This window comes from Mesoplodon mirus, assembly GCF_964341445.2.
Source record: "Mesoplodon mirus genome assembly, chromosome: 3".
Taxonomy (NCBI): domain Eukaryota; kingdom Metazoa; phylum Chordata; class Mammalia; order Artiodactyla; family Ziphiidae; genus Mesoplodon; species Mesoplodon mirus.
Window position 1 is genome coordinate 98612278 of NC_138978.1, and position 12683 is coordinate 98624960.

Consider the following 12683-nt stretch of genomic DNA (forward strand, 5'->3'; position numbering starts at 1 on the left):
CCACTGAAGCTCAAGAATAGGAACTGGAAAAGAGATATGAATATAGGAGTCATTAGCCTACTGAGAAAATTTAAAATATGTGACTAGAAGAGATTACCAAGGATGTGAATATAAATAGAGAAGAGAAACATGGACTGAACCCCAGAGTATTTCAATATTCAAAAATTAGGGAGGGCTTCCCTGTGCTTGGCCAATGGCCTCTGGGAGCCAGCAGGCAGTGACCCTCACCAGAGACCCTCCAGCAGGCCCAGGGGTACAAAAGTGGCTGTAAATCCAGCACATGCATAAACAAGTTAAAGGATTTAATATGAAGCACAGAAGCAGATAATGCCAAAAAGCATGCAGTAGTTGGTACACATTTAGTGAGTGGGGCAGCATTTCCTCCTCCCACTGCTGCTGAGGTGGTAGAAATTAGTTGAATTCAGTATGAAATGGAATACACCAAAGGTATTGGTCAGCGAATTGAAGGTCCTGGAAAAATTAAAGGTAGAACCACCAAATGCTGACCTTGAACAAGGATTCCGAGAAGGAGCTTTAATTGCTCGTGTGATTATGCAGGTTCCAGGGAGAATTGTTGTATCAGGAAATAATGAAGACATTCCACTTTCAAGACCAGCAGATCTTGACCTTATGCAGTCAACTCCCTTTAAACCACTGGCACTAAAAACACCACCTCATGTGCTTATGCTAAGTGAAAGACCACTAGATTTTCTGGATTTAGAAAGGCCTCCTCCAACCTCTCAAAATGAAGAAATCCATGAAATTGGCAGGTTAAAAAGAGAGTGCTCTATGAGTGAAAATTCTGTTTGCCAAAATGGACAGCTGGTCAGAACTGACTCCATGTATAATATTTCTAATATAGGTGCAATGATTGAAGGAACTTCAGATGACATGACTGTTGTAGATGCAGCTTCATTAGGACAACAGATAATCAAACTAAATAGATGTCTACAACTTCTGGAAGTGGAGAACAAAGAAGGTCCTAAAAGAGAAATGGTCATGTATTCCATTACCATAGCATTCTTGCTGCTTAGGGTTGGCTCTTGTTTTGCCACTAGAGGTAACCTCAACTCTCAAAAGTGTTGTCTCAACAGCTGGAAATATAAAGAATTTGTGAACAAACAAAACGTTAGGGAGAGATGGACAAATCAGCAAAGAGCCTGAGGATATGCAACCAAAATGAAAAGGGGAAGACAATGAGAATATGATATCCAGGAAACCATAGAATAAAATATTTTAAGAAGAGAATGAACAACTGTATTATATGCTGCTGCTAGGTCAACAATAATATAAACTTGACCATTAGGTTTAGAAACATAAATATTATTAATGACTTTTAGAAAAAAAAAACATTTTCAAGGAGAAAAAAAATCCCTCTATTTGGAGTTGGTTTAAAAAAGAAATTGAGGGGACTATTTGGAAGTAATAAGTGTATACAACTGTGCAAGGAATTTTGCTGCAAAAAGAAACAAAAAAAATCTCAGTAAAGAGAAAGAAAAGAAATAAAGGTGGGCTAGAAATAAAAATGTTTGGCAAGTTGTATATCAGCCAAAGGGGAAGAAGCAGTCAAGACTGTAATTCAGTTGTTTTTATGTTTTTTGTTTTTTAATAAACTTTATTTTTAGGGCAGTTTTAGTTTCACAGAAAAATTGAGGGGAAGGTAATGAGATTTCCTATATCCTCCCCTGCCTGCATATATACACAGCCTCCTGCATTACCAACATCCCCAACAAGAGTGGTACATTTGTTACAATCGATGAACTTACATTGATATATCATTATCACCCAAGTCCACAGTTTACATTAGGATTCACTCTTGGTGCTGTACATTCTACTGGTTTGGACAAATGTATAATGACATGCCTGCACCATTATAGTATCATACAGAGTACTTCCACTGCCCTAACAAGCTTCTGTGCTCTGCCTATTCATCCCTCTCTTCCCACTAACCCTTGGCAACCACTGATATTTTTACTGTCTCCATAGTTTTGCCTTTTCTAGAAGGTCATATTTATAGTTGGAATCTTACAGAATGTAGTCTTTTCAGATTGAGGTTATTTTGTTTTAATAGGAAAAATAAAAATGTGTCAGCTAATGGTAGAAAGGGAAATGATCATGTAAGGCAGAGGAGAGAAAGACTGATATAATATTTTTATGGAACCACTAACAGACACATTATTCACTCATTTAATTCTCACAAAACACTTTAAAGTAGATATCATTACTGTTATTATTACTGCAATTTTATATATGGAAAGAGGGAGGTTGTATAATGTATTCAGTTCTACCAGTTTTGGAAACTGTATATATCTTTTTATTTTTTTTAGGATCCAAGAAATTTTTATTGGAATTTATAATTATTACAATTATTATTCATTGTGAGCTCCAAGTTCCAGTGCTTCCTTTCTATCTTATATGTAGAGGAGATTTTAACTCTCTTCCCCAAATGGATTTATTCTCCCTCACCCTTGTTCCCCAACTCTTCCTTCTCTATTTCACGAAAATGGTTGCTACAGTTATAGGATATTCAACATTGAATGGGGTTTAGGAATTATTTAATCCAGTACCTTTATATAATACAACACACTTTGCAGACTCAGAAATATTGCTATGGTTGTAGAACTGGGACTGAAAGCCCAGCTTGAATCCCAATCTAGTTTGCTTTCCTTTATGATGTGTTTCCTTGCCTCATGTCTTAGAAACTGAATTGGACCTTCAAGAGTCCAGCCTGCTTCCAGAGTCCACTGTTTTAAGCACTCTGCCTACATTGGGCTCATTGTCACTTGCAGACATTTATTCCTGTCATAATTCTCGGTGTATTCCAGGGTCACCTAAATATTCCCTCTATGGCCTTTTATTTTATTTTCTTGACCTCATCTTCTACAATGACCTTTTCCTGCACACTATTTTAGTCAATTACTCCATGATCATAATCTAGTCATTGACAGTCTAACTCACTTCTCACCCCACAATCTTTTTTTTTTTTTTTTTTTTTTTTTTTCGGTACGCGGGCCTCTCACTGTTGTGGCCTCTCCCGTTGTGGAGCACAGGCTCCGGACGCACAGGCTCAGCGGCCATGGCTCACGGGCCCAGCCGCTCTGCGGCATGTGGGATCTTCCCAGACCAGGGCACGAACCCGTGTCCCCTGCATCGGCAGGCCGACTCTTAACCACTGCGCCACCAGGGAAGCCCTCACCCCACAATATTATTCTCAACTTTCCTAGTCTTTGAGCTGGAAAGATAGGAGGCTGTTGTCAGAATCCTCTCACAGTTCTTGACCACACTAGAACCTCCTGGTTATTGTTCTTTATATTTTTCACTCTCTCTCAACCCCTTGTGCCTTTATTTCCCTCCTTACCCGACTTAGGTTTCATGGTCCTGTTGGTGTCACAATCATTGCCTCACGTACAGTCTCTATCTCCTTATACCATCTACCATACTCCACAGGAAAAATCTCATCCCCAATTAAATCCAGCTTTATTACCTTCCACTCTACACCCTAGAAGCTGCGGAAGGTCTGGCTGCAGAAACATACAGCCGTAGTGATTGACTACCTTTGAAATTATTGACAGTTAAGTACAGGTGTAACCTTAAGTTTCCCTGGCAATGTTCTTACACGTTCCCATGCCATTTCACCCTCTCACTCTCCAAGACAACAATTTCATACTTTGCTTTCCAGTATGCCTTCCTTCCTCCTCACATTTAGTTTATGATCTTGTTTTCTATTTCACTGGGGAAAGTAGTAGAAATCAGAGCATTTCCACACTCTCCTACAAGCTAGCTCAATTTGCATCTCTACCGATCTATCTATCTGCCCTCATTTTCAACTGATGAATTTCCCTTGCTCCAAAATATTGAGAACCTCTCTATCTGTGTGCTTGATCATCACACTTCTTGTCTACTCAAGAATATTCCTAGAATTTTGCCCTCTTAATCTCTCTACATCATCAGTTTTTTCTTCACAACTTATTTATTCTCACCATTACTTAAATAACATATTTCTTATCTTCAAGTAAAATTGTCCCTTGACCCAGACCCTCCTGTAACTACTGTACAAAGTATCTGCTCTTTACATAAAAACACCTTGAAAGAGTTCTCTATACTCATTGTCTACATTCCTCTTCACATTGTCTCCTAAATGCCCACTTGTCTCCAGCACCTCCCCAAAAGGTTTTTGTCAAATCAGCGATAACTTAGATATGGCAATATTCAAGGATAAATTCTCAGTTTCTGTGTTATTTGACCTATCTGCAGCATAGGTTCCAACTTCTTGAAGTCCACCTTTATTTGAACTCCAGGATCTCACTCTTTATTATCTTCCCACTGCAGTGGCTGATGATTAGAGTTCCTTCTGATGTTCTCTTCATTTCTAACTAAATGCCCTGGGCTTACTACTTCTTATTTTCTATACTCCCTCCTAAATCAAGATTTGAAGAGCAGGGAGACTGGATTTAAACTTCTTTATGTGATGCCAATGACCATATTTTACTTGCTACCCATGATGGCCAGTTCATCACAGTGCCACTGTATTCCTGATAGGCTTTGGACTCACTGGATATGCTGCTTATCTCATTTTGGAAGCATTTACATTTCTCACTGCTTCCAACACTGTTTCTGAAAATGAGTTTAATTGGGATAAAGTGTTGACTAAATGACTTAAAGGAGAAAATGAGTTAATTCCTTTGCTGTCTGTATTTTTATTTTGTTTTACAGAACTATAAAAATGGATATAGGGAGAATGTAAAGTGTTAAGGTGAATTGAAAGGTCTACTTAAGGTCCTGAATGATGGCATTTTTCTTTGGCGGCTTAGGAACATGAGCTGTATTTTTTGAAGGTAGGATGAAATGTGTACATTCTACAGGTGACTATGAAAGAGCTTTCAATAAGTCTTCTAGGGGAATGATAATTTGTATACTTCAGTGCTCACAGTGGTTGATGTGGTAGTTAATTTTTTATGACATATGCTCACTGTGGCCTAGCCTAAGATAGTCAAACATATTTTCTCTTAGTGGAATTTTTCTACATAGCTTAAAATTTTAAACACAATGCTTAATTTCACAGTGACTTTTCATGCTTTTTCTGATATATGGAACCTCTGGCATTACAAATAATTTTATTCAACAGAAATTTTCATTTTTTAACATGGTCCTTATTTAACCATGTATTACATGACAAATGTTTGGGTGGAATTTGTCTGTTTTTATTATTTAGCTGTTTTTCTAGTAATGCATTTGCTTTTCTCTTTTACTGTGTCTACCCGGTTTATAATAGCAGGTGTAGCTGCACATGCCCAAACAGACACACATACATATATGCCAATGAAGGGAAACGTTTTTCACAGCACATATGCCCAAATTGTGCAGGTTTCAGTTAACTAGATATGGTTATTGATGCAGAAGGTCACACTGCAATTTAGAAGCAGTTAAAAGGTAATGAATGTGCTTAACTGTAACCTCTGCCTAGAAGGTTTTTCTTTTCACACAGAGAAAGTAAATAGATTTGTGTGTCTCTATTGTCCCCTGCAGTAATGTCTTTAGGCCAAATGGCAACGTCAAGGACTACTGACACCTGCCTAAAATGCGTGAAGGATATTCTTGATTTTTAATTCCTACAGTGTTTACATAGAGAGTTATGAATACTTCATTAGTGCAGCAGCATGAATTGTCCTATAGATAGTTATTAAGCATGGACTAATTTAAAAATCAAATTGCCATTTTGAATATCTATTTTTAAAGGCACTCTCATGATAATATGTTTCATAGTATTGAATAATGACAGTCTTTGATGGTTTGTGAGGAGGTGCACTGGGAGTGTGGATTGGACACTTGAACATTTTCCACAGGCTCCTGCATGACCATCTTATGACAAATATCTCACAGGATGAGGCAGAATAGCCTGTGTGCTTAGTTAATGGCAATATGCCCCAAACACTGACAAAATAAAAATTATGGGTGTGATTTTAGGCATGGGAACACCAGATAATTTTGTTCATATTGAAAAGATGTAGCTAAAGTGTTATCAAAACTCAGGTCCAACTGCCTGCCACTCAAAAGCCAATACTCAAGAGACAAGCTTGGTGGAAAGGAAACTTTGCTTTATTCTGGAGGCCAGTAGCCAGGGGAGAGGGTAGACTCATGTCCAAAGGACAACTCTCCACTGATAATCACTGGGCAAGAGCTTTTAAAGGGCAGTTTCTGGGGTGTATATGTGGAGGGAGGGGGCTACTTGCAGAAACAACACAGTCAGCTCTGACAGTCGTCTTGAAATTGGTTATACAGTGGTCTGATCAGCATCATTTTGATTGTTTTTAAGTACAATTAATCTTCAGTTCCAGGGTTAATTTGTTCCCATTTCTTTGAGGCCAGTTCTCAGAATTGTGGCAGATTATCTCATGGCTACGGTCTGGTCATCATGTAGTTAACTTCTTCGATCTGGTGGGGGTTTTGGTATGTATAAAACAGCTCAAAGGCTCGGAATATTATCTATAGCCCTTGAAGAAGGACTAAAGGTTCTTGTCTTTGTTTAATGACTAAACTATTATCATTTGGTCCTGTTGGACTATTTTCCTATGTGTCTGCATTTTCTCACTTCTCATTAATTTTTTTCTTTGACTAAAGTTTTTCTATAAGAAAATGCAGGCTGAGGACATGGGAGGGGGTGGGGTCTGTCCTGGGAAGACCCCATAGTGTCCTGCTCCATTTCAAAAGTGGTACATTACCATTCCATTATTTTCATAGAATGGATAGATTTTTATTCTAAGAATAATTTTCTGATTAATCTTATCATTAACTATGTATGCAGTCCCTATCCAGGGTGTGGTTTATTGTATCTGTTCTATGACCAAATAGAAATTTTGAATATAACTAAAATAATTTAGTAACTATGTTGTGAAATTCAGAACTCTCAGCATAACATCTAGCCCATGGTTCCCATATTTTTATTTTCATTATCTTGTTTTCCTTGTAGCCTTAATATTAGTTGTCCTGAAGAATGTTCTGGTCAAGAAAAGATAGATTCTTCTTGAAAAAAATTATGCCACTTTTAGGTGAATTTCTTAAAAAGGCAAACAAGAAAACAACATAAAAGAGCCATTTTAAAGATCACGTTGCTGACAAATTGCCTATTTAAAATGGAGAGTCACCTAAATTGTGTCATAGTTCTCCAAGTCCTACTCTAAATTCTATTTATGACTTTGTACAGCCATTAGACTTGCCATTGGCAGAAATGTCAAATTATTGGTGTCTATTGATGCCACTTAAATTGTCCCCTAGAACACATGGTATTAACTGTTGCATTCTCTCTCATTTCAGGATCTGTACCCTTCACGTTTTTGACCATTCATTTATATGAACCTCACAAATGTTCATTTTAACTACACAATACTTATTTTGGGAAGCAAGCATTTATAGAGAATCTACTATGTGCTGGAGGTACAAATAGGAATTACAGAAATCCATGTCTTTAGGAACAGAAAGTGTAGCAGGAAACATTTAAGTAACATTTTAACACTATCTGTGCTCTTTTAAATTGTGCATAAAAATCTAGCTAAAATATAACTGTTTAAGTCTAAAAATTCAGTTTTTTTAGCAAATTAATAAATTTTTATTGAATTTAATCTCATGAAAGTTTAGTATCAAGAAAATACAGTAAGTCCCCTACATACGAACCTTCAAGTTGCGAACTTTCAAAGATGCCAAAGTGTGTTCCATCAATGTCAGGCATGAGTGAAATTTCAGCTTGCTCTCCATCTCCTACTGATGATGATTCCTCAGCTCTACCATCTCCCACTTCCTCTCCCTCCTCCAATCAGTAACTCTTCTTGTCTGTTCACTCAATGACAGCCCCTGTATGCCAGCTGTTATACTATACTACTATACTTTTCAAGGTACTGTAAGATTAAAAATGTTTTCTTTATTTTTTGTGTTTGTTTGTTTTTTATGTATTACTTGTGTGAAAAATATTATACACATATTACAGTACAGTACTATATAGCCAATTGTGTTAGTTGGGTACCTAGGCTAACTTTGTTGGACTTAATAAACAAATTGGACTTACGAATGCACTTTCAGAAGAGAACTCATTTGTATGTAGGGGATTTACTGTATGTTGTTTTAGATTCCATAGCAGGATTTACCCTTAATTACCTGGGTAATAGGAGTGGAGACCTGGATTTATAAATGTTAGAATATGTACACTGAGCTGCATTATAGACCAGGCAAATAATTCCTCAAATTTGAGTCAGCTTTGAAGAATTATTTCTAGGTGAAAGGTCTTTCTATGTTTCATTTTTAAACAATCAGTGGTCACTAGTGGTCAAAAAGCAATCTTATAATGCCATTTCTGATAAATATAGCTAGGAGACATTTGCCTTTTTTCAACATTGTTAACAGGTTCTTCAAGAATCAGTCCATGGTTGACCTCACTTTGCTTTACCTAAAGCAGAGCCATTTCCTTTAGGTTCACACTTACTGTGTTTTATTGTTTTGAATACTTGCAAAATATCTTTCTCCCAAAGAATTTTGAAGAATGAAAAAAATAGAATAAATAACACATTTAGCAGTCCCAAAGACTAGGTTAAATAAGGGTCAAGAGCAGAAAAACAAGAAAAGGTAATAGGAAAGTTATAATAGTCATCAAAAAGAAGTGATAATCAGGGTTTCCCTGGTGGCGCAGTGGTTCAGAGTCTGCCTGCCAATGCAGGGGACATGGGTTTGTGCCCCAGTCCAGGAAGATCCCACATGCCGCAGAGCGGCTGGGCCCGTGAGCCATGGCTGCTGAGCCTGTGTGTCCGGAGCCTGTGCTCCACAACAGTAGAGGCCACAACAGTGAGAGGCCCATGTACTGAAAAAAAAAATCTGATAATCAAAGCAAGATAGATTATCTATCTATCTATCAGAATTCACAGAATGGTTGAAGTAAAAAGGAATGTGTCAAGAGGAAGGACTGGGACTGGATAGGCAAAAAGAAATTGCTTGGGCTGAGAAACATTTGAATGCTCATTCATTAAGAAAATTTACCAACTTTCTCTCTTAGAATGTGTATCCTTCACTGGACACATGTATTTCTATATGGAGAAAAATGCAGAGTAATAACATTGTTTGCTTTTGATAAGAATATGAGTAGAATACAGTGATGAAGAGCATTAACATTTCTGATCCTGGCATAAATTAGTTCATATACCAAGTATTTAAATTCCCCAAGTTGAATTTCTTCATATGAAAAATAGAGACAATAATACTTATAACCCATAGGAATGTTGTAGAATTAAATGAGAAAATATTAATAAATCAATTTGCTTGTTTCTCATAACTATTATTGTTTCTTTGCTCTTATTGTTTTCCATCCAGAAATAAAGGGTACTACTATTTTATACCCCATGCTGCGCACATCCTTCTATGAATTTATTATTCCTTCAGACAAGGTACTATCCAATTGTTAAGGGTAACAACTTTAGATCCAATGATAGTCAATTTTCATATATCTCACCTGGTCACCTGTTTTTGAAAGTGTATACCTTCAAAACCAAACTATTAGTTCATTTATAACATGGTCTGGAGAGAAAATGTCTTCAACAACTGACATCTGTCAAGCTCCCTTGGAAGGGATACCTTTTGTAGTGGCAATATGTTCATTAAGTTATCTAACAATAAAATATATGTATTATAGTTTCCAGAGTTCAAATTACAAGACCAACAATTGGTTTTCATGGAGACCTGAAAGAAAACATATGGACTCAGTATCTAAACTTTTATACTTTGATGGACCAATTCAATAAAATCATACTTATTCATACAATTTAAAAATAAGTAAGGTACTTAATTTTGAAATTAGTAATACAGAGAATGCTGATTCAATTAATAGAAAGAATAGCCTACATCAATTTTTTCCCAGAACACTGGCCCTTCAAGATACTCAAAACCAGAATCTTTTGCTAATTAATTTTGGAAAATACTGTGTAGTCTATTCATGCTTTAATTTCACAAAGAAATTAGTATATAAAATCTTTGAAACCTGAATACATAAAGTGTTTAAACTTTACTAATATCCTTAATAACTAGCTGTAGTTGGTTTGAGGATTACTGATCTGAGTTGAATCATTGAGGTCTGCCTAAATTCTCTTATCCTCAGCACGAAACATTCCTCAACTGATGTTGTGACTTTGTTAAATTAACATTTATTAAGTAGAGCCTAGGAGTGACAGGATGTTGGAAGGTGAGCCACGGTTCAACAAAAGAGAGCAAATGGAAAGTGAAATTGAGGTTTATTACTCAAGTCCTGGAGGAGGTACCCTGCACACTTGGAGGGACGAGTCAAAGCAGGGTCGGACAGAGAGTGGGACAGGACCTGGGACATATACCTGTATTAGGATCTGTGTGTAGAGTTCCTTGGGGCTCCCGGGTTAAGGGTAGATTTGTCAATTCAAACCAAAAAGTGTGGGGTTTTGGTGAGCTTCCTAAGAAGTCTTATCTAAGGGATGCACAAGAGGAAGGCCTTGGGAGGTGGGGGAGAGTGCTTATCACAAGGGCATCTTGGGAGAATCACATCAGGAACTTACATTTGTGACTTGTGACTCTGTGTCCATTGTCTACTTGAGGGAGGGGCTAGTGCCTGTTCAAGGCCCCTGCGAATCACTTGGCCACACAAAATGGATGCTAAGGCAGTTCAGCTTAACTCTCAATTAGATATACTTTACTGAAATTCATCACATTACTATTTATATACATCTAAGTTAAGATACTATGTTTCTTGAGGATGTCAGTTTGAATGCAAATGTTCACTGGAAAGATTTCTTTTAGCAAACATTATCAATGTTGTTGTTCTTGTTGTTGTTTTTAGTTTTTAGAAGACAGCAAAGCCATCTGAGAATAAAATACAAGCTATAAAATAGTGACACATTTACTTTCCCAAGCTGGAAATCTTGGACTTATATACAAGATTTCCATCATCTACTGCATTCCATCAACCTCCACCTTTTATTGATTGTACCCCAGACATCTCTAGAATTGTTCTGTAGCCAACTGATATTAGCTCAACAGAGCTGATCATGTACACCTCTTCCCAATTCTGCATTCAGTGTTAATGCAGTTTGAAGTTAATAAGGTAGTTTGTAATTGGCCATGGTGGGGCATTTATATACAACAGAAGTAGGCAAATATTACAAATCATGTGTTGTTTTGAGCTAGTTACACATTTGCCAGCACATCTTTGCACTCTGCTCCTCCTACTACTCTGAATTCTTATAGCTCACTGGTAGTTCAGGCCTCCTCATTTCTTACATGGGATATTGCAACTTGGGCCTCATCATTTGAGTATATTCTATACATAGCTGTCATATGCTCCTTCATAAAAATATAAATAAATTAATGAGTAAATAAAATATTTCTTCATTTTCTTCCCTGCTTGATTTTTCAGTCTCCCTGTTGTTTACAGATATTAACTCCTTAGCAGACCTTAAAAGGCCCTTTTTGATCTGGTAACTCCTCCATTTTCAGTTTTGTAATTTTTCTTAGTGACTTTGAACTCCTTTTCATAACTCAAATGGCCCTGCTTCTCCAGTCAAACAATTTTCTCACCCAGTTTTCTAACAGGTAGGATCCTCATCTTTCAAAACACTTGAAATATCATTTCTTCTGTCAAGTATTTCCTTAGTAGTTTGACTTAGGCTATTTCTGAATAGCCTTTCTGGTTCCACAATTTAATGTATAAATTTAAATTCTCATATACAACTGATTACATTGAATTTTAATTATATATTAATATGGCTGCCTTCTCCACTGGATACTGGGCACTTCATAGTTGTATATTGCTGAATTCATGGTTCTAAAACCAAATATTCTCACTACTGATAGTAAGTTGGAGGAGCAGAGAAGGAATGTTGAGGACAAACTTGACAGACCTTCTCTACAACTTTATCCAGTACTAGCTCTTTATACCATATGATGAAACACAGAGAATTTGGATGATCAAACATTCCTTCATAAAATAAGCAATCTCTTTTAAGACATAGGCATTTAAACTGAGTTTACAAGAGATTGTGAAGTGAAAGTTATTAATGCAGAACCAAATTATTTTAGAGCAGGCAAAACAGTGGATGCTTATAATGGATTATTCTAGTCATGTTCATTTGTAAAGCTCATATTTTCAAGAAGAGAAGGGAAAGTGGGTTGGTAGGAAGATCAGAAAAGGATTTCTCTTTTTAATCCAAGATTAATTCTATTATAGGGTGAGGGTATATATTATAGCACATGGTGAATATTCATTCATAACCCCATTTAATGTGAAATGACACACATGTTTAAAAGCAATTTATTTTAGCTGCTTGCAAAAGCTGCCTGAAATCCTATTAAGGAAAGGATCTCTGAAGAAATATATCTTACTTGCTGTAAAAGTTTTATAAATACAGGTATCTCAGAGTGATCCTGTCTCTACAACAAATGTTATCTCTAGTGCAATGTTATGCTGAACAGTCATAAGCTGCTTTACTGCCAACTCTACAAAAAATATATTTGGAAGAACACAGTGTATCTGTGCCTGTGATACTTTTGACTAAATAGAAAATTGTGTATGGAAGAGAAGAAAGATCATTATCTAAAGTGATGCTCATTCATCCAGAAAATATTTACTCGACATCCTTGTTAGGCCAGATACTGTTTCAGGCCCTTAGGATAAAACGGTGACTACA

At 36.7% G+C, this 12683-nt stretch overlaps 1 protein-coding gene across 1 annotated transcript; it reads left to right on the top strand.

Moving 5' to 3' along the window:
• Positions 1–306: 306 nt before the first annotated feature.
• Positions 307–1164, top strand: LOC309799177 (mitochondrial fission factor-like; the record flags this gene model as incomplete). Its single annotated transcript, XM_082612163.1, has 1 exon — positions 307–1164. Exon 1 carries the CDS (start codon positions 427–429, stop codon positions 1162–1164), a length of 738 nt encoding a protein of 245 aa, XP_082468289.1. The 5' UTR covers positions 307–426.
• Between the last annotated feature and the right edge of the window lie 11519 nt (positions 1165–12683).